The sequence below is a fragment of the Papaver somniferum genome, chromosome 8 (assembly GCF_003573695.1).
Source record: "Papaver somniferum cultivar HN1 chromosome 8, ASM357369v1, whole genome shotgun sequence".
NCBI lineage: Eukaryota > Viridiplantae > Streptophyta > Magnoliopsida > Ranunculales > Papaveraceae > Papaver > Papaver somniferum.
In genome coordinates this window covers 176,061,770-176,084,173 of record NC_039365.1, presented here as the reverse complement: position 1 = coordinate 176,084,173, position 22,404 = coordinate 176,061,770, and the positions used below count along the sequence as shown (strand labels likewise).

The following is a 22,404-nucleotide window of genomic DNA, read 5'->3' as shown; positions in this document are numbered from 1 at the left end:
ACATGTATGTGTTTCCACAATAATGCTTATATACATCATTTGTTATGTAATCTAAACTCTCATTCCAATCAATGAAACATTCTTAGAGGACGTTATATAGTTGTTACACCATTTCTCGTCAAAGCAATTTTCAAGATGATTGAAACGTATCATGAATTTCGTCACCAGGTAAAGATAAACTTGATCGAAGCGAAAAGCTTACCAACACATATTTCGAGATATAGATAGGCGAGATATAATTGGCTCGAAATACCAAATGTGTATAATCAAAGTCTATATAGCATACGACTTTTGTCTCAAAGAGTAGGAGATAAAACAGATAGACTTGTGAGTGATTGATAAGTTCAAGTATCCACATACATTTTTGTTGATGAAGTTCCACCGGTTCTTTGAGTAGATCTTCTTCTTGTATGATGAATCGCCATGAAGTTCTTGAGCTCAACTACACTTTCTATCCTAGTCCGAGACTTAGTTATAGTAGACTAGAAATCAAGACTTATAGTTTTGATCACTAACATTGACAAACAAGCTTGAGATAGCAACGCATGCGAGGTCGACCGAGCAGTGCTCTAACAGGTTTTGTATCTTTGAGATTGTTTTTGGGTAAAAATTGTTTCTGCCGGTTTTGGTAAATTTGTGTGTAGGTGAGAAACGAGTCTAGACCCTAAACAATGTACTGCACGGGAGTACTTTTGATTCGAGAGATCAATCTGTACAATCCTGGCCTAAACCAAGAAATGGCCGTTCCAGGTTTTCTTTGGTCACAAAGTGAAGGAGAAGGGTTGGTCTTAGGGAGGGAAGCGAAGAAAGTGCTAAGACCATAATAGTTGATTCGGAAGGTGTGGTTGTTTATGACTTGTATCAGAAAGTAGAACTATCTAGCAGAATGGAAATCTACCAGGTGATTTCATGATACTGTGTTGTTATCCGACCCAAAACTTGTTGTTTTGAGGAAATATGTAAAACCTATTTATACAAGTCGTAATAAAACGTACAATGGTCTCGTAGGAAGTGGAAACATTTGACTGGTGGAAGAGTAACATGTAAGTCAGGATTTATGTTTCCATAATGAAGGGATCTGTTTACACCATTACTCTTTGCCATTACTAACCGCCCCGCTTTATGACACTTTTCTTATAATGAGCGTATTGCACGCCGCACGTTGTAAACCGCCAGACCAATACCCTGATGAGCATCCCCCAGTTTGTGATATGTTTGATGTCTCGAGTGTTTTCGTGGAAAACATGTAACATTTTGCTACGTGTGGTAAGTTAAAATCAAGAGGCTTGCCGCAGCAAAATAACATATGATTCTATTAGGCTCGTCTTGGCTGGTCGCCTAAACCCTGCCACAAGTATGTTAGTATGGTGGCGAACTTCGATAGTTGAGATCGCATCTCATGAGGAAGGGTAGCCATTGATTATGGCTACACTGTGCTGGCAGGACAGTGGTAAGGTGGCATGGCTGGCACAGCTCGTGCATGCGAGTGACACGATAGTGTAAGTGGCGCCTGGCGTAGCCATGGCCACTAGATTTAGGCGGCTGGTCTCCTGAAACTTGCCACAAGTCTGTCAGTTCGTTGGAGAACTTGGATGGCTGAGATTTGTAATTCAGGAGAGAGGGTGGCCGTTGATTATGTCCATATCTCGTTGTATAGAAAAGTGGCACCATTGGCATAGTGGCGCATGGCGTAGCCATGACATAGCGGCATGCCAGTGGCGTGGCCACGCCTGTTGCGTTGTAGCATGGCCAAAACTAGTGTTTGGCTCCATGTCCAAAGTTAGGTCTTGGCGGCATGGCCAAGGCTAGGGTTTGGCACCGTGGCCAAAGTTAGGCCTTGGCGGCGTGGCCAAGGCTAGGATATGGCACCGTGGACAAAGTTAAGGCTTGGCGGCGTGTCCAAGGCAAGGATTTGGCGTCGTGGCCAAAGTTAGGGCTTGGCGGCGTGGCCAAGGCTAGGATTTTGTGTCGTGTCCAAAGTTATGGCTTGGAGGCGTGACCAAGGCTAGGATTTGGCGTCGTGCCCAAAGTTATGGCTTGGCGGCGTGGCCAAGGCTAAGATTTGGCGTCGTGGCCAAAGTTAGGGCTTGGCGGCATGGCCAAGGCTAAGATTTGACGCCGTACCAAAGTTAGGGCTTGGATGCAGGGCCAAGGCTAAGATTTGGCGTCATGGAAAAAGTTAGGGCTTGGAGGCATGGCCAAGGATAAGATTTGGCGCCGTGGCCAAAGTTAGGGCTTGGCGGCATGGCAAAGGCTAGGGTTTGGCGCCGTGGCCAAATTGAGGACTTGGAGGCATGGCCAAGGCTAAAGTTTGGTGTCGTGGACAAAGTTAGGGCTTGGAGGCATGGCCAAGGCTAAAGTGGCTCGTGGCATGTTATTGCAGTAGAGTGGTGTGTTGGCATGCCGACTAAAATGTTGTTGTGGAAGGGTGTGTTTGGCCTTCCGATTAACATGGAGGCGCGGCAGGGTGCGTTTGGCCTTTAATGTATGGTGGAAAGTTTAGAGCGACTTGATTGGTGAAGAAAAGGGTCCGTCCAAACATAAGGCGCGGCCACACTTTTAGTGCTCGTGGCGCATTTTAAAGTGACCTGATTGGTCAGTAGGAAGGAGAGGGTCCGGCCAAGCATGGGCGTGGCTACACTTCTGGTGTGAGTGTGGCGACTTTAGAGCAAGCTGATTAGTCGATGGGAAATAGGGTCGGATAGTATGGGCCCATCCCCAACTTATGTGCGTGTGGAAGGTTTAAGGCCACCTGATTGGTCGAGGGAGATGGGGCCGGTTTAGGATGGGGCGTGGCCAATGGCGCCGATTGGCCTAAGGAATGGCCACGCCTCCCTTTGCTTCCGCTCCTATCTTGCGGCTCCTTGTTTTCTGATTCTGGGCAAGACTTTGCACCTGCTAATCCATGTCGGATTAATTACCTAGTTTGCCTAGGCTTAATTTTGACAAGCAAGGTTTGATATATTGCGCAAGGCGTAAAAACCCTAACTTTTGCAAATTATTCAGGATAATTGATTGAATCTTATGTGATGACACACAGTTCTTTTAAGTTCATTTCCATAGAGCAGCACACTTTCTGATTGAATACCTTATGCAAAGACCTTATCCTTGATACTTGGAAATTCGTGCTACTCTGCTGCGAGTGAACACAAATTGTCATGCCATATCAACATTAAGGGTTCAGCTATGGAACATAGCACAGAAAGCATTCAAAGAAACTTATATTAATTGAATGTAGGCAAGGTGCCGAAATTTATAGAATACCTGGGATTGTTGCTACATGCACCGTTCTGGGTAAACTTCATAAAAAAATATTAAGTTGCACAATAAACGTGCCAGTGAAGAGGTTGACACTCATGGCTCCGTTCCCTTGCAGAGTGATGTCATATCAGATGCAAAGTTTTACAATTTTTACCCTAAGCTAAAAACCACCATCAACATTAAGTCCCCTGCTTAGCTCGGAACAATGACATTGTTGCGGCGTAAGTATGAGATGGTGACAGACAAGGATAAAATCGAAACGGTAAGTCATGAAGAGATTGTCAGGAAGATTTGGCTAACCTTTGTCAGGAGGCATGAAGAATCTGTGATCCTTGCATTGGCGGATTTGCATAAATTCGTCTTGGCCATGGGGTATTGGTATCAGCGAAGCAATTTTGTCTACTGATCGGCAGAGGTGGTACTGCTACTTGGTCCGCAAAACGGGCACTGGCTGGCTTGGAAAGGTAGATGGCGCTGCTTTGGCTGGCTAGGTCAATGGCACATGAAAGGTGGATGCCGCTGCTAGCTTGGAACGATGGAAACTGGCTTCAGTCCGCGGAATGGTGGAAACTGGCTTCAGTCCGTGGAATGGTGAAAATGGCACTTAGAAGGCTTGCTGGCTGGATCAGGGAATGCTGGAGTATTGACACTGAATTAACCACAGAGTGATGGAGCCATGGAGAATTGGCTTGACCACGGAGTGTTGGAGCCATGGAGGGTTGTCTTGACCACGGAGTGCTGGAGCCATGGAGATTTGGCTTGACCAGGGATTGCTGGAACCATGGAGCATTGCAGGTTGAGTTACTGGTGTTCCTCGTTGTGGCGCGTTGCTGGTTCGGTCATGGAGCGGAGGTATTGGCACACTACTTGTTCGGCTATGGAGCTTGAGTGTGGTGCGCCCAGTCATCTATTCCCTCTCATGGAGCAATAAGGAATCCTTATTCTATTCAAACTCTATAAACTGTGCTCGTATGAAAAGAGGTATCGACTCTCTTCTGTTTTTTGTTGTTCGTCCGATTCTGTGCTTTCATCTGCAGTATCTGGCTCCTCTAGGTCATTTGTTAGCGGTGGTAGAGCGAGCATTAATGGCAACAAAGCAATCTCCAATAGTTATCATCAGCAGCAAGGCGAGCTAGGAGAACTCAAAGTAGGTGCTCTCGCATGTATCCACCCAACGGTTCCATCGATCTTCTCCAGAATGTGTAATAAGGTTCTGACTCCAGAAGAATGAATATCTGACCTCTCCACTGGATTTCAAAATTTACCAAACTCCATTGCACTCTTGGGATGGATGGATGAAATAATGTCAGGGCTAATCTTGGCGATTGTGGTTGCGTTGTTGGTCCATCCTTGACTTTAGGTTATCTAGTGCCTGGACTTTCTGATTGTGATGATGATATTCTGTGGATGCTTGCATGGCCGAAATATTCTGGAGCCATTGGGTGAAATAGACGAGCTGAGAGAGTTCCATTGTCGATGTGCTGCTATCAAGTCTTTAAGGTCTTCATTCCAAGCGACATCCTTTGTATAATCTTGAACTGTTGTATGGAATGGGATGCGGTGAGAAGTCCCCAACTATACTTTTGTCAGATCCAATGTCGTGGACGGATATGTGAATGTATCTCTGTGGGTGCTTTTGGATTCTTTGATGCACGTGTACAACTTCAGGTTGAGGAATTCCTAGGGATCGTAAAACTTTGACAGTGATGATGTTGAAATCATAAATAACCTGGTTGTGGGGAGCGAAAGCATCCCATGTTGGTAGTCCCCATGTGTAATTATTTTGAGCTTATTTTCTCGTGGAAGATGTGCTTGTACTGCATTCACTGGTAAGGTGGTGACTGCGTTTAAACTTCTAAACCTGAAGGAGGCTTCAGTCCCCAAGTATAGCCTACTTTAATTGCATCGCCTTGAATCCACGTATATGGGATTTGATACAAGCTTATTGTACTCTCCTAGATGTGATGCTGGGATGCTTGAAACATCACATGGACGAAACAGTCTGGATAACGAATAGGTAGAAGTGAGAGAGCTTTGTCGTTAATCGTGGCTCCCTCTGTCTTTCCAAGAAAAATGTTTCAGCCGCGTCTATGGAGTTATCTCATGTATGCTTGATTGTTGTCGGGGATGGACCGCGATGAGCGGTCCCTAGTCGCACCTCTCTTCAGTTACTGAAGTTGTTTTCTCTGAGTAGGCTTGGGATCCGTTGTGGGTCTCGTAAAGTGTTGCAGGCGCCTTCTAGATGTAGAGGTGATGATATCCTTACGTTACACCTTAGAAGAGTAGATGACCTTGTCATGGCTATGACTTTTGGGTTGAACGTGTCTCCCGAGATTTGACCGTGAAGGATTCCGTGTAGATCCCCAGTCCCCAAGTGTGGTTTACATGTTTCTTTGTAGTGATTGTTGCTACGGTAAAGCTATGACTGGTATCAATAAAATAACAGCAACAGTTCTTGGCAGCAGATGTGATCAGAAGAGACTACATTGTCGTGGAAACAAAATAGGTTCGCAAGAATTGCATGGGCGTCCATGGAAGCAAAGGGATTGTCTGGATGCGTAAGAGAGTAAACTGTCCACGACCACGAGATTTGGAGAAATGGATCAAAAAGTGGCCACAACTATGAACCTTGGCTGGTTGTGATCACGATCCCTGACAGAGAGGAGTGGCGACTTCTGGAGAGAATGTTGAAGCGATTTCTGGAGAGAAACATTGAAGCATAGCGGCTTCTCGAGAGAATGTCGAAGCGGCTTCTGGAGCGAAACATTGAAGCGGAGCGGCTTCTCGAGAGAATGTCGAAGTGGATTCTGGAGCGAAACATTGAAGCGGAGCGGCTTCTCGAGAGAATGTTGAAGCGGCTTCTGGAGCGAAACGTTTAAGCGTAGCGGCTTCTGGCTCTAAAAGCGTAACGGATTCTCGACATAATGTTGAAGCGGCTTCTGGAGCGAAATGTTGAAGCGGAGCGGCTTCTCGAGAGAATGTTGAAGCGGCTTCTGGAGCGAAACGTTGAAGCGTAGCGGCTTCTGGCTCTAGAAGCGTAGCGGCTTCTCGGGAGAATGCTGAGGCGGCTCCTGAAGAGAAACGTCGAAGAGGCTCCTGGAGAGAACTCATGTGAGGGCGCCATTAACCCTTGACTTCGAAAAATGAGTTGATTCGATATGGCATATGAGAAGACGGCACACAAATAGTGCTGGTCGGCAAGTCATTTTTTTCTCCTCATGGGAAAGAATACGCTTCTTTTGTTTGATTTTCCCTTGCAACTCTCAGAGTCTTTACGGTTACAATGTTGAAGTCGGAGGCCGCGGTGCTGTCAAACTCGACATCCTTTAAGTGAACAGTGGTTAGGAGTCCCCAGTTCCATCTATTAATCGTGATTTCCATGAAGGATTGGGTTTTGTGAACGACTTCCCTGGATGGAAACAGATGTTTTCCTGATACAGTGCGGTTGAGGGCTGCAAATATTCTTGACGCTGCGCCTATGAGAAATACAAAATCTCATACAAATTTTTCATCATAGACTGCACGATTTTTTGGACGGAGTCCCCATAAATTATGCAGCTCCTGATGGGAAGAGGGTCTTTGTGAACTCAGGATGGTTGATGATTTCCTTTGCCTCGATTTTGGAGAAATCGATCCTGATCTTCAAGTGTGATGAAATTGGATTGCTGATTCCTTTCTACTGGGCGTTTAGGAGAAACGCGAGCCTATTCATCTATAAAGGCGCGTCCTGCTGAAGTGCTTGCGCCGGATGTTAAAAGTATTCATTGTCATCTCCATTTGGGGTTGACGTGACTCTTGTGACAGCCACTCGTTAGTGTCTTGAGGAAAATAGGTATGTCCTTCTGAGTTGTAGCCATGTATATCTGAGCCCTACGAGAACCTTTTGTCTTTCCATCAAATCAACAGTGGTAAGGGGAGGTTGGCTTCCTCTGTCTCCTCCAGTCTCTCGTCCCGGTGATGGAGTAGCAGCGGCTCAGGTGACGGTAGGAGGTGTCAGACTTGTAGAAACGTTGGGAGAGGCGGCAGCGGGTCTGGCTCTGGTGATCGGTGGTGTAACACCTGAAGGAACATTTTCCGCGCTGCTGGTGTTGGCGGGTGGCGTATTAATGCCACTGGAAGGAGCGTTAGTACCAGGAATGATTTCAGCATTAGTGTTCACATGGTTTGTTGCTGATCCATACCTGAGTTTTACCATCTTGAGATCGTGTTGAAGAATGGAATTGGAAATTGATGTTGTAATCGAGAGATTAATCCCCATTTTGGTCGCCAATTCTTTGTGGGTGAAAACTGTTTCTGCCGGTTTTGGTAAACTTGTGTGTGGGTGAGAAACCAGTCTAGACCCTAAACAATGTACTGCACGAGAGTACCTTTGATTCGAGAGATCAATCTGTACCACTAGTGGAAAAGAGGTTATCTAGGACATAACGGAACGACACAAAACAGAAGTTGCGAAACCACCACATATCAATACACGTCGCTGACTGAAATGAAGTTGTCGTTGTGGTTGATCTTTCGTTGACTTCTATAGCGACACTTTAGTGTTTGCCTCCGACTAAAACCAAACTGTTGTAGTGGTTTGACTTTAGCTACTTTTACAACGACACGTAGAGTAATACCATTTCGTTGGCATAATCGTGCGGTTAGGATTAGCTTCTTTGTTGTAACGGCTGAGATGAAGAAAGAATACTTCTTTATTATCGAGTAAAATACTTTCTATTTCCTTCATCTTTATCTTTCATTCATGGGAGAATTTATAAAGTACCCCTGTTTTGAATGTACACTTCAAAAGTACCCCCGTTTTTTGCAAATTTTCTAAAGTACCCCAACTGTTTAGTTTTCCATCCTAATTAGTTAACACTAGTTTAATTTTTTTAAAGTTTCCATTTTTACCATTTACTTGTTAGTGCGTTTACCTTCTACACCATTTTCCATTTTGTCGAGTTCGGTTCAGGATCGTGTCATCATTTTCAGGTTCGTTTCATCATTCCCTGAAAGGGTTCATCACTCCCAAGTGTCTAGGGGTTTTTGGTTGGTGGAGAATCAATCTTCTATAATATTTTTCAGGTTAGTCGAGCTCGGTTCAGGATCGTTACACCACTTTCAGGTTCGTCGAGCCTAGTTCAGGATCGTTACACTCTTTTTCAGGATCGCCAAATTATTTATCATATCTACCAAGGAGATGTAGTTCAGAGGTAAATAGGACTTTAATTGGAAAGATAACTGTCACCTGGCACTTAACTGGATGAAATTTACCTTTTGAATAAAACAGGGTATTTTTGAAGTGTACATTTCAAAACAGCAGTACTTTATAAAATGCCCCTTCATTCATCTCTCATCTAACTCTCTCTCTGCAGCTCTCACCAAAACACAAAGGAAAAATATCACACAGTGAACTATTTCCTCTGAAATCCCACCACCATCAAAACCTTTTTCACTGAAAACCCACCACCATCCAACCAATTTATCTGAAGTTATTAAAAAAAAATTCTTAAAAACTCTTTGTTCAACCAATTTCGTGTTTGATAGAAACCCAGTTTCTTTTGATGTGCAATTATCCAGTTTCGATCTCAATTTTGTCTACAGGTAAATTTAGGGTTTGTAATAAGTTAGATACTAACCATACAAATCACAGAACAAAAAAAGAATTCGTTTTTTTTTTCTTGTTCTCCTTCAATTCATTCATAGAAGAAAGAAAGGATTCTTTTTGTTCTTCTTCTATCAAGGAAACATGGATTTCTGATCTTCTTAATTGATGTTTCAGTTTGAGTGCTACTGAAAAAGTCTTTGTTCCAGATCTATTTGTTCTTCGTAAACGAAGTACATTTTCGTTTCTCAAGGAAGGAAGAAGACCGTTTGTGGGCAAATTTCTGTTGCAAACTGTAACCAAGTTTGATTTTGATTTTTGATGTTTGATTTTGATTTTTGAAGTTGATTTAATTTTCTTTTTCTTGTTATTCGACTATTTCTAGTATGATTCCACACAAGACCATGCGAGGCTGTTGTAGTTTCTTGAATCGAGGCTTATGAGGGTATCCCAAAAACCATAGGACAAGATTAAGAGGATGGTTATCCCTGATGGTTATCCTTGATGCTCTCATATGAATTTAGGGTTTTGTTTGATGGGTTACAGATGTGTATTTGAATCGTTTTTCTGTTTCTAGATGAGAATCAAAATTTTATTGCATATAGTTTTTGGTTCAATTTTATTTTTCTGGTGAAGGATTTATTTTGATAACTCATTTTGTTGTCTGTTGTGTGTAGATGCATGAATAGAGCTTGGCCTGGTATTGGAGAAGAAGCTCTGAAAGGTATCATTGAGAATAAGATTCATGGGTAAATTTTCTATCTCCGCTAATCTATTGTCCGATTTCGTATTTGAGGAAATGTGCACTGAAAATGGGATTCTGGTTAACTTGTTGTTGTATGTTAATTGTAGGAAAGATGGTGACGGAACAAAGATCGTTGATGGGAAATTGTATCCATAAAATATGGTGATAACTTCAAAGTTGTCCTTATATTTTCGTGATAATGTTGGTGTAAGATCTTATCATTGCATCTGTTTTCTGTTGATATTCCCATATGTTTATCACCAATAAGACCATGCCTGCTGTTTTGAAACTTTTATTTTTTTGAATTTAGATATTTGACGTGGCTGATGAAAATTTTCGGAAGCTGGAGAAGAAGTACAAGGAGGTCGGGTTCTCTTCGTGCTTGCATTCTAGGATTCAGGCACTTGGGAGGACTCACATTAAATATCTTCGAGGTTGTGTCTTGACCTTAATATATTTTCTCTGCATGAGTGGTGCACATTAGATTAGAGGCCTTAAAATTATGTAGAGAGAACTTATCCACCATGGTGTTAATAGTGTTGGGTGCCTGGATTCAAATGATTTACCTCTCATTTAATAGTTGCAAATTTATACAGACTACAAGGGTGACCCCTTTCTAGCAATGATTGCATGTAATGTTTCGAACCGTTTAGCATTTGAATTATTCTATTCTGTTATACAAGGCTAGTTCTTATAGTATTAAGTATTCAAACTGTGGTTTCCTAATTTGCTTACACTATGCTGCATACTTTATTCAGGCTAGTGCTTTTGAGGGATCAGTTTTCACTCACTTAGATGCCAAACCAGGTATGGTTGTCAAGGGGAAGGTAACTGTAGTTGCAGGAATTCCTACACTACACCCCTCATAAGAATTCATTAACAATCAACACATTTTAAGATCAACAATTACAAATTTTATTGATTAATTCTCTCAAATCTTACCAGAAGGGAAAGAAATGAAGCCAAGAAAATAACAATTGTTCTAGACTTTCTCTCTCCTATTTACTTGCTCCACACTCGAAAAAGATCTCTCTCCTTCCTTACGCCTGATCGGCTCCTTATATTGGGTATTACATAGTGAATGGCAACTAATTTAACCTTTATTTTCGGATCTGGCTTGCGGTATTTTCGCAAGCTTACAAATGTTAACTCCGCGAACTTCCTAATTTTCGCAAGATCATCACACTTTTCTCATGTTTAAGCTGATGTCATTTGTTATGTCATTTCTGAAATCATTCTGCGATGTCTTCGCGATATGTTGCTAATAATTTTGCAAGTGTGTCGTTGTTGCGAGATTCTGACCCTATATCTTTCCTCTTCTCATGTCTTCTCCGCGAAGGAGAGAATGATATGAGAAATTGTACTTCGAAATGTCGCAGCTATCCATCTTTTCATATTCTTCAATGCTGAATTTATTACACGTATCTCTTCTTCCATCCATTTCTTGACACGTCTTTTTCAACCGTTATTTCTCAACCGTTCACATCTTCTCTTTTCATTAAATGTGTTTATCTTCTCGAGAACTCTTCTCTATATATATTCTTCTCATTCTTCTCTTTTTCTCTTTTTACTTTCTTCTTAATTTTTCTGCAATTTTACTGTTCCTCAGCAAATTCCGCTGCTGCAATTTTTTCTTCTTTCTTCCTCTTTCGATCTTTTTAAATCCTTCTTCATTCCCATACCCAGACATGCCTCCAAGTGGCCATAAACATGAAAAAACTTTCGAAGGAATCCAAAGAGATCTCAAAGGGAGAGGTTTTACACTTTCTACTATTCCTGGTGAAAGTGCTAAATCTGTTCTCACTGCTAAACTACTTTCTGATCATCATTGTGATGATCAAGAAATCATAGTTTCTCTTGGTCAGATTCTCGCTGGCCTTCCTATCCCTCTTTATGATCCCAATTTTCCCCTATTTTATGAAATTCTTTCTCATGCGAACTTCTCGCGAGCCATCTACCAATTAAGTGGGGACTGCATTCGTCTGATGCTTGAGTTCGTTAACCGTGGTGCTGGTAAAGGATCTCTTTATCCCAAAGAAGCTAGGGATCCTGAATTTGTAAATTTGGAGATACTCGCTGAAAAATACACAGTAGAGGGCTTCTTTGAAAATTATGAATTAGTACCTATGAAGAAAGAGAGCACTCGCTGGGGTGTTCGCTTGAAGAGAAAAGATAATATCGCTGATGATAAAATGCTCATGCAAGATATCGATTAGCACTCTGGTAAGAACAATACTCCTCATCAATCTAAAGATGATAGATGGTGTGTCTTCCCCTTGATGTTGAAAGGGCCTTATATTGCTGGCTCAAATGTTCTTCCCGCGAATCTCGCTACTTATCAACCTTGGGTATTTAATTGGCCTGAGAAGGAGAAAGAAGTATGTTTTTTAAATTTCGCTCAATTTATAATCTTTAATATATCTTTACTCTTTTGTTCTCTAATGCTTGCGAAATTCGCCAGATTGAAAAGTTGAAATCGAGTTACAACAGAACTGGGAAGGCTAACACTTTGTCATCTCTTCGCTCAATCACAGATGAAGTAAGAAACATTCTTTTATAATTTTTAACAATATATTGTTGCCTCTATTTCTTATCTTTATCTGTGTGTGAAGGTTATCGTTGAAAGAGAAGAGTATGCCAAAGTTGCGAAGACTAAGGGTAAAGGTAAATGTGCTCTTCGCAAGGAAAAATCAACTGCCCCATCTTCAAAGAAAAGAAAAGTCCGTTCTCCCTCTCCTTCGAATTCTCATTCTGATGAAAGCTCCGATGATGATGATGATGATGATAACTCTTTCGCAAATAAAGATTCTCTACCTGAATCTTCTATGACACAATTGTTTAGCATCTTTTCTGATTCCATGCAAGCAATTGGAGATGATCACCTCACCAACACATGCAAAGCTCTTGCGAATATCTGTGATGCTCCTTTATTGGATGGTGATGATTCTCTTTGCAGAGTCTCCAGATCAGTAACTCCAAGTTTTCTGAATTCTCTTGGTATTCTGGTATGCCTTCACCTCTCTGTTTCTTCATAATTGCAATTCAAGATTTTTCTCTATCTTGACAATTTTTGCATTCTTCCGCAGACTGGAAAAGCTTCCTTCGCTGTTGCCTCAGATTTGGAAAAAAGACGTAGGGCTCTTGAAAAGAAAAATCTTCAACTTCGCAAGAGGAATGAAGAATTGGAAGCTTAGGTTGTTGGTCTTGGCGAGAAGAATAAGCAATTGGGAGCTGAAATCTCCTTTCAGAAGGATAAGATTTCTAGCCTTCAAAATGCCAATGATCAACTCTATGGTATGTAACTTTTCTTCTTCCCCTTCATTCTTCTATCCCATTGTTTTATCTTATTTGATCAATCATTGTTGCAGACGTTTATGGTCTTTCTGATGAAGCCACCCTTATTCGCACATTCCCCAATTCTATGGATAATGATACTCTTCTTGAACACCTTAACAATTCTTTAAATAATTTTTCAAATGACAAAATTAAATCTCTCTCCCTAAATGAACCCAGATCCAAACTTCGCCACTTAGAAATTGACCATAGATCCAGCTTGGGCTTAGCCAACAAATTTAAGCGTTTCTATCTTGACTCTAAAGAGGAAATTAATATTCTAAGAACCAAGAACAGTGGCCTCATAGATGATAAAGACCATATCGCTATCCAAGGTGCTCAAACTTTGGCGAAATTCCATGAAGCTCTTCTTGAGGTTCAAATTGAACGAGATGAAGCTAACCGCAAAAATGTTGTACTTAACGAAAGAGAGAGTCAAGTTCGTTCCCGTCTTCTCATAATTAATGATGATGAATTCGCTTGGGCTGCGAAAGTTTTAGATGACGCCAGAAATAATCTAGGTGTAAATGTTAGTCTCCAAGCTGAGCACACGGTCTTGGTTAGAGATATGATTTCTGACAGAGAAGGTTGTTAACTGTTCTTCTTTATTAATCCTTTGCTTTTCATAAATTTCCATCAAGTTATTGATTTATTGTTATATGTTCGCAGGAGCTGAAGAAAGATTTCGCAAAATAATTGAAGAGCTTGAGGCTGAAAAAAAGCAGCTCGTAAAGAATCTTTCTTATCGCAATGATAAATGTTCTAGACTGAAGAATCAATTAAAGATCATTGTTGCGAATTTTAGGAATGATGCTGTTCTTTTTCGCAACCAAACTATTAAAATGGTTTGTGATGATCATAACATTCTTCACTCCGCATATCCTTGCCTCTCAGATGAAGTTCCAAAGAATGCTCCTAATCTAGTCATCTCTGATAGTGAAGCTGGTGAGTATGAAGATGAAGAATCTGATGAAGATGAAGAAGAAGAAAAGTCTGATGAAGATGATGAAGAATCAATCAAGAAATAACTTTGATTCCTTCTTTGATCTTTTGTAATATTTGTATATTTATTCCTTCTTCTTGTAATCTATTACTGCGAATTCCTTTAGTTTCCAATACTTCTCAATATATGAGCTTCTTTTGTTTCTATAGGCATGCATTAAAAAAAACAATTCTTTTTTGCAATATGGTTAATCAATATAATTACTAATCTTTAATTTTCTGCGTAAATCTATCATGTGGAGTCAAATAACACTTTCTCATTCTATTCATTCCCATACTTGCCTCTGTTATTTGTATCCAAATGAGAGATTTAGCAAGTTTTCTTTTATGCCTCAACTTCGTTGTCGTCTCTGCATAGTCTCCCAATCACATATTTTGAAGTAGTTCTTGCTTCTTTCCAAGATTTCATTCATTCTTATTCTCTTATGTGGTCTTATTTTGCCTTCCTAAGTAAAGGTCTTATTTTGCCACCTCTTGTCATTGCGACAAAATCGCAGGACGTCTTTGCACTTTCATGCAAAAACCCATTGATCTTGCCTTAACTTTTTTCTCTTGTCATTTTTGTTGCGACAATATGACAGGCCTAAATATTCTTGCGAAAATAAAGCCCCATGACATTGCCGTCTTGCGACGAAACCGCAGGACGTCTTTACACTTGCATGCAATGACCCATTGATCTCGTCTTATCTCTCTCTTTTGTATTATTTCCTCTTCAGGATTGTCGCACAAATATGACAAGCCTTAATACTCCCATGAGTAAAAAGCCTCATGACATTTGCGTCTTAAGACACTTATCATCTCCCTTATGGAGGGTGCCGCCCTTATCTTCCCCCTGGTTGCCCCTTCAAGGAGACACACCTCTACCATACAAGGTTGGATCCTCCCATCCGGTCTTAACAACAACCAGTTGTTTTCGCATCTTCTTATCCCTTTTTCCTATATGACTTATGGTTACGAGACTACACCCTAAGTGGGGTTTTCTTCGGGCCGAGTGCAGCATAAGCCAAGACTTGCCAAGAATGGCCAGGTATGCTCCAGACGCCACATGCACTCTTGGCTCAACTGTGTACCTCGACGCCTTGATCAGATTCTACACTCCTTAGGAGAGTCCTTATTACCTTAGTCGCCCAACCTAATTCATATGCTTAAGCTGAGAATCCAAGGTGCCTCTCCTGGATGGGCTTTATTGACCCAAATCTCCATGACTCAGGTTCCAGGGGAGGTGTAACCTTTTCCATGAGCCATGCAACAGGTACCCCTTCTATGACGTACTTTAGGTCTTACATTTTCCTCTTGCGAAATTTTATTCGCGAACTAGGGTGTACGCCATAAAGGTTCGTCCCTTTCTTTTATGTCATTTTTCTCTGATTGTCTCTTGCAAATTTCATTATCTCTGCGAAATTTTCGCACATCATCATTCTGTTTTTGCATTTCAGCTCTGTTGTAATTTCTCAATCTCATCTTTGTCATTCAATAAAATATATATTTTTTTTTGAAATTTTGCGCAACAAATCAGTCATTCATCCTTCTTCTTTCTCTTTCATTTCACATTCTAAGTTTCTTACCTTTGGTATTTTCTGCCTCTGCATCTTTGTTATTTTCTGCTACTGTTATATTTGTAGCGAAGGGTTTGTCACTTCTTATTTTGAGCAGGCATTGACTTCGCAGCACTTCTTCTTCTTTCAGTTCTATTGCATCCACCATCAATCTCTCACTTCTTTGTTTTCTTTGATTTTGCGTCTCCAACTTTCCTTCTTGGCAGCTCTTTCTTCGCAGGACTCTACATCAATTTCATAACATTTATTCAACGCAATATCCCTTTATGACTCCAACACCACTGGGATGAGGGAACTTGATGCATTGGTGGAAAGTTGATGCCACACCTATAATCCCATGCAGCCAAGGTCGACCATTTAGTGTGTTATATGGTGATTCTACATAGAAAACACATAATAGAATCTCAGAAGACAGTCCCTTCAATGGAATTCGCATAGTGACCTCCCCTTTAGGCTTGTTGGCAGTACCATTAAAACCATATATTTTGTAAGTTGAGGGTACAAGATCTTCATCTCTTCCTCCCATAGTTTTATAAGTATGATAAAATAGGATGTCTACAGAGCTTCCTGTATCGATTAAAACTCTGTTGATTGCCCATGAATCTTCAGCTTCATCATCCTCATCTTCATCTTATTTTTGGGTTGATCTCTAGTCTTACCACTAATGGATTGTCATGTATCTCTCCTCCTTCGGGGACTTCTTCTGCGGTGAAAGAAATAGTCTGTTTCTACCATTCTTTTAGTGGCGAAATTTTCGCAATGTTCATGATTTCTCTCCCATCAGCATCTCTCGCGAAGATTCTACTCAAAACATTATCATGAAAATCTTCGATTGTCTTGTATGAATGTACAATAGAGTGACAAAAAAGATTCTTTGCTTTTGCACCAACTTCTATTAAGAATGTTTTCCCCCCTTTATAGTGTTTAATCTGCGATGTTATGGTGGTGGTGGTGGCGGTGGTTGAGATTGCAGTTTCCCTACTAGAAAATGGTTTAATTTTCCTTGATATATCATCCTCAGGATGATTCTCTTTATATTTTTGCAGTCATTTGTGCCATGTCCATGGAAATGATGATAAGAACAGAACTCATGACTTATATGATTTGGAGGTGGTTCACTTCCCATGTTCCATGGTGCTGGTATGTTTTCCATCAAGATTATAGCCTCCCATATTTTCTCCACACTAGCGTTCAGAGGTGGCATCTTGATTTCTTCTCATATCACCTTATGACTTCCCTGTTCTCTATTATAGTTTTGCCTCTGACCCCCATAAGTTTCTTGTGGCTGATCGAGTCTTTGAATCTTGTTATTTTCACAATGATTATAGAAGTTTCTTTCTCTTTTGAACTCTTCTTGATCACGACTTCCCATAGCTACCAGCTTCTGCTGATTATTAACCATCATATTTTCTTGTTGTACTTGCGAAGTACTTGCCACCGTGTTTATCAATTTGGGTAATAAGCTTACATTCGCTTATTACCACTGGGTTCGCCACTGGGTATGATTCCATCTCATTTTGTTTTTCCTCTAGAGCAATATAATCCTCCTGAAATTCTCGCAGCTCAGTCATTGTGATTGTATTCTTCATTCTGAAAATTTGAATATACAACAGATTGGTTGCGAACATAGCATTGATGAATGACAAAATGAGATATCTCTCATCTACACGGCCAGCCATTTCACTATACATAGTCTTCCACCTCATGGTTAGATGCTTCAAACTTTCACCAACCCTTTTTTTTAATCCAAATATATCTTCAAGGCCAGGTCGCGAAGAATTGTTACTTATATACGCCCCTAAGAACGTAGTCTGCAAATGGTTGAAAGATGTTATAGTATTTTTTGGTAAACCTTCAAACCATTTCAACTCCTCCCCTATTAAACTGGATACGAAATATTTGCACAATACAACATCATGGTTTTCCCACTGCAACATGCATCTCACATAAGCTTTGATGTGCTGAATTGCACAAGTTGTTCCGTCAAAAATGCTAGTTAACGCAGGCAAATTGCACTTTGGGGGTATTCCTCCTAATTGTACTTCTTTTGTGAATGGAGTTTTCACAGCTTCTTCTATGGCTTCATCTAACTGCCTTTTGCCTCCTTCTCTTCTGTTATTTAACATTCCTCTCATCTCTGCCAATTCTCTTAAGATCTGTTCATTTACACCTGAGATTTGGTTCATTGGTTTCTTTAGTTCCACTTCCCTTCTCCTGCGTTCATGTCTGTCTTGTCTTGCGAAATTCTGTATTTCTTCTTCATCTCTTTCTTGAATTCGCACATGATTATGCCTTTCATTTTCTCCTCTGCGATTCTGTTCATTCCTCATCAATTCTCTTTGTTTCCTTTCAGCTCTCCTTTGTACTCTATCATATTCTTCATTGATATTACCATTATTGCGATTTTTTTCGCGCCTTCTTTCTCGATTTTCATGATTGTTCCGGCATATTGCCTCTTGAAGCTCTTGGTCATCCACTTCTGCTCTCAACCTTTCCCTTTCGCAAGCTAGACGTGCTTGTTCAGCATAATGTCTCTCGATTTCTCCTTCAATTATTTGTTGATTTCTTTGAATTTATCTCCTATGTAATATTCTTCTTCCTTCCTCCTGATTTTCTTCGCCATCTTGATTATTTCTCTCCTGACGTTGTCCATTCTCCTGATTTCTATTATTTTGCCCGTTATCGAAAATTTCGCCATGTGGAAGGTAACGATCATCAGTCATTTCACTATCTTCGCAACGCTCTTCATTTGGATTTCGTATTTCTTCTCGAATATTATCACCAGCGTTCACTACAGGCGAATTTCGCCTTATTTCTCCTCTGGTTGATCTGGAATTTGATCTTGTAGTGCTTCTTGACCTTCTACTCTGTAGTCTCATGTTTTCCATTCTCAACTCATGATTTTTCCTTGTTAGATTTGCACGTTCTTCTGCCTCTAATCTCCTTTCTTCATGTATTCTTCGCCTCAATGTCTCTAATGCTTCAATTCCTTAATCTCCATGAATTATCCCTCCAACCATTTCTCGGTCTCTCTCTACTCGTCTATCATTTCTTAATTGTCGCTCTTCTTCCGCTTCCTCTGCTGAATCTGACTGCCAGGTGTGTATACTCACTCTGTCGTAATCCATAGTTCTACTTTGTACTGGTGTTTGCTGAATTGGTTGTTGAACTTGATTTTCTCCATTATTTCTTGTTCTATTGCTCATTGTTCTCATTCTAGAAGATTCTCCTATTTCATTTCTCTCTCTTCCAGCAAGTCTCTTACTTCTCCTAATGGTTGTTGGTTGTTCTGATGCATTTCTCCTTCTAGCCATTTCTTCAATATTAATGAATTGTTGAAGATTATGTAAAATTCTTTACAAGTTACTCCAAATTCTTACAAATCACAATATCAATCTTCAATTTATTCTAAAACAATCCTCAATCAGTCCCTGTTTCTATCGCCATTATGTAGTTGCAGGAATTCCTACACTACGCCCCTCATAAGAATTCATTAACAATCAACACATTTTAATATCAACAATTATAAATTTTATTGATTAATTCTCTCAAATCTTACCAGAAGGGAAAGAAATGAAGCCAAGAAAATAACAATTGTTCTAGACTTTCTCTCTCCTATTTACTTGCTCAACACTCGAAAAAGATCTCTCTCCTTCCTTACGCCTGATCGGCTCCTTATATAGGGTATTACATAGTGGATGACAGCTAATCTAACCTTTATTTTCGGATCTGGCTTGCGGTATTTTCGCAAGCTTACAAATGTTAACTTCGCAAACTTCCTAATTTTCGCAAGATCATCACACTTTTCTCATGTTTAAGCTGATGTCATCTGTTATGTCATTTCTGAAATCATTCTGCGATGTCTTCGCGATGTGTTGCTAATAATTTCGCAGGTGTGTCGTTGTTGCTAGATTCTGACCCTACAGTAACATCTTTTGGTGACTTTGGTGCTTATGTGCAGCTGTCAACTGGTGTGAAGGAATTTTGTCCTCTTACACACATGTCAGAACTTGAAGTCCCACATCTTGGGAAGAAATTCAAGGTATTTTCTCTTAGCATAAATTACTCTTATTGTCTGTTACCTCCTAACTATGTTGTATGTGTGAAAAGAATCAGTTTTTAACTTGTTTATCATTGTGGAAATTGTTCTGTGTGGGTTGGATCAGATTTAGCATTTCGAGTGCTAGGTTTCAAGTCCAGGCTTATATCAGTCACACACAAAAAGACTCTTGTTTGTTATGTTTCTTGTGATATTTTTGACTTAATATTCCTTACTATTTTCTTAATGTCTAATTCATTCCGATCCCTGTTGGTCAGTCCTCAGTTCCTCAGTATTTTAGCCCCTTTTTTTAATCTTCGTATCTTGTTTGTTGTGTTCTCTTCAGGTCAAGCCACAACTTGCTATTCTTAGTTCATTTGACTATGCTACTGATGGACTGATAACACATGAATGGATCAGAAAAGTTGAAACACATGAGTGATCTGTGAGCTTCTACAGTGGAGTGCACGGATTTGCTCTCCAGTTAGTTGTTATATATAACCGATCCCTTGTTGTGATGCAGAGGTTAAACTTGCATACATTTCATTCTTGTGCATCTGTGCATATGCGATGATTGTAGTCAGCACTATGCTATATAATTGCATTTCATGATTTCTTCATATTTATTTAGTGTGTTAAAAGTATTATTTGTATATGAAATTAGTTTGTGGATAAAGAGTAACCAGTTTTCCTTTTTCAAGGACATAACTTGACAACTTTTCTACCTTATCTTTTTTTGGTAATTATTATAGATAGATAGAGTTAGCTCTGATGATTATCTACTTTATAAGCCTCCTAATATAGTATTTAATTGTCGTTTCTTTAACTATTTATTCCCTCTCTTAACCAGGTCTGAACTTGGATTAGACCCAGGCTGCGAAGCAAGTTCAATATATCATGCTGGACAAGTCGTGAAATGTAGGGTGATGAGTGCAGTTCTTGCTTCCCGGAGGATCAACATTTGTTTTCTTATGTCTCCAACAAGGTTTGCTTTCGCTCCCACCATGTTTGAATGTTATATCTTTATTCCCATTTTTATGTCTAAATAGCTGACAATTGTATATGCAGGGTGGTAGCAGATCTTCGGCTAGGGAAACCATTGCAAGAGCTGCATCTAGATCTCTTGCCAAGAAAATCTTAAAGCTGTATTGCGGAACTGAGGCGAATCTATCATATATTTAGATTGTTGAGCTTAGTGTTTTGGCATGACCGTATATGAACTGATTTATTTGTGGTCCACGCTTTCTATACTAGGAAACAGATTCACCAGGCAAGCTCCATTTGCTGTCAGAAACTAGATGAATGTGGATTGTAGATATTCAATCACAATGTTCGGTAGAGGTATGTGTCTTCGCATAATCATCATGCTTATGTTTTTTCGCTGCCTATGGTTTGTTTGTTCGTCTCCATGTTGATGTAAGCAATGAAATCACCATGGAAATGTTGTTGTTATCTTGATGATGTGTCTATTATACCACCTATCTGTCTTATGTTCGATTAGTCATGTAACCAACCATGCAGAGGTCTGGCATCTTACTCGTATTCTGAATGTAGTTCGATACCTTTATGGATGTCGTCACTCTCTTCCTGATGGTCTCATGAGGATCACTGATGTCATGGTTGATGGTAAGACTGCTATTCCCGCTGGATAAGGAAATGTCGGAAAAGTTTGTGCTACTGCAATTCTGTTCTCAAGCATGCTAGTGCCAAGGTCATAATGACATTGTTAAAAGTTTTAGGACTTGTATCACTTATCTTTAAGAGACCTTGAACTTGTTAATTAGCAGCTGAATCCTTTTTTCTTTTTATGAGTTCGGAATAAATTTATGAGTAAAATTTCAATGTAATTGAGTTGTCATTTTGAATTAGATGAATCTAGTTTTATTTGGAATTTGATTTGAATTTGAATTGTCATTTGAATTTCAGTATTTTAATATTAATTTTGATTTGAATTTGATTTGTCATTTGAATTTCAATGTAATTTGAATTTCAGTTTTCTGTAATCTGAATCGGAATCAGAATTGTTTCACCCCAGTCAGAATGACAACAGTCAGCCAGATCTGACATACATTTTTAATAAATAAATCAAATCTACGACGTCATACATATGTCGTGCACAACGGCACTCCGAAAGCATCGTTATTTAGGGGCACCTTGAAAGTGTCGTTTCAGAAAAAGACACTGAATCTACGGCACTTTCAGCGGCACTCTAGTAGTGTCTTTTTACCCTCTGAAATGACACTATTGGACTATCTTAAAACGACTATTTCCCACTAGTGTACAATCCTGGCCTAAACCAAGAAATGGTCGTTCCATGCTTGCTTTGGTCACAAAGTGAAGGAGGAGGGTTGGTCTTAGGGAGGGAAGCCAAGAAAGTGTTGAGACCAGAATAGTTGATTTTAAAGGTGTGGTTGTTTATGACTTGTATCAGAAAGTAGAACTGGATAGCAGAATGGAAAGCTACCCGGTGATTTCATGATACTGTATTGTTCTCCGACCCAAAACTTGTTGTTTTGAAAACCTATTTATACAAGCCGTAATAAAACGTACTCTGGTCCCGTAGGAAGTGGAAACAATTGAGTGGTGGAAGAGTAACGTGTAACGTCAGGATTTATGTTTCCAGATCCGTTTACACCATTACTCTTTTCCATTACTAACCGCCCAGCTTTATGACACTTTTATTGTAACGGGAGTATTGCACGCCGCACGCTGTAAACCGCCAGAACAATATCCTGATGAGCATCCCTCAGTTTGTGACATGTTTGATGTCTCGAGTATTTTCGTGGAAAACATGTAGCATTTTGCTACGTGTGATAAGTTAAAATCAAGAGGCTTACCGCAACAAAATAGCATATGATGCTATTAGGCTCGTCTTGGCTGGTCG

The 22,404-nt window shown here is 40.2% G+C and overlaps 1 protein-coding gene and 1 long non-coding RNA gene across 9 annotated transcripts in view; both read left to right on the top strand.

Annotated features, from left to right (window-relative positions):
* LOC113304046 overlaps window positions 1-22,404 on the top strand; it is a 93,335-nt gene that overhangs the window by 47,471 nt on the left and 23,460 nt on the right. The window lies entirely within an intron of this gene.
* LOC113304044 (transcriptional regulator Myc-A-like) lies at window positions 8,605-14,072 on the top strand. 8 transcript variants are annotated; one of them, XR_003338007.1, is made up of 11 exons: window positions 8,605-8,844; window positions 9,023-9,140; window positions 9,523-9,594; window positions 9,698-9,797; window positions 9,901-10,024; window positions 10,349-10,397; window positions 10,536-11,968; window positions 12,052-12,129; window positions 12,203-12,595; window positions 12,677-12,884; window positions 13,593-14,072. XR_003338007.1 is itself a non-coding variant. In XM_026553152.1 (10 exons), the coding sequence occupies exons 6-9, from the start codon at window positions 11,870-11,872 to the stop codon at window positions 12,782-12,784; spliced, it is 678 nt and encodes a 225-aa protein (XP_026408937.1). In that variant the 5' UTR covers window positions 8,605-8,844; window positions 9,023-9,140; window positions 9,523-9,594; window positions 9,698-9,797; window positions 9,901-10,024; window positions 10,349-11,869; the 3' UTR covers window positions 12,785-12,884; window positions 13,593-14,072. The 8 variants fall into 8 exon arrangements, 4 of the variants coding, with proteins under 4 accessions (XP_026408937.1, XP_026408939.1, XP_026408940.1 ...); XR_003338008.1 differs by adding an exon at window positions 12,959-13,510 and having other exon boundaries at window positions 10,349-11,968; XR_003338009.1 differs by having other exon boundaries at window positions 9,055-9,140; window positions 10,349-11,968.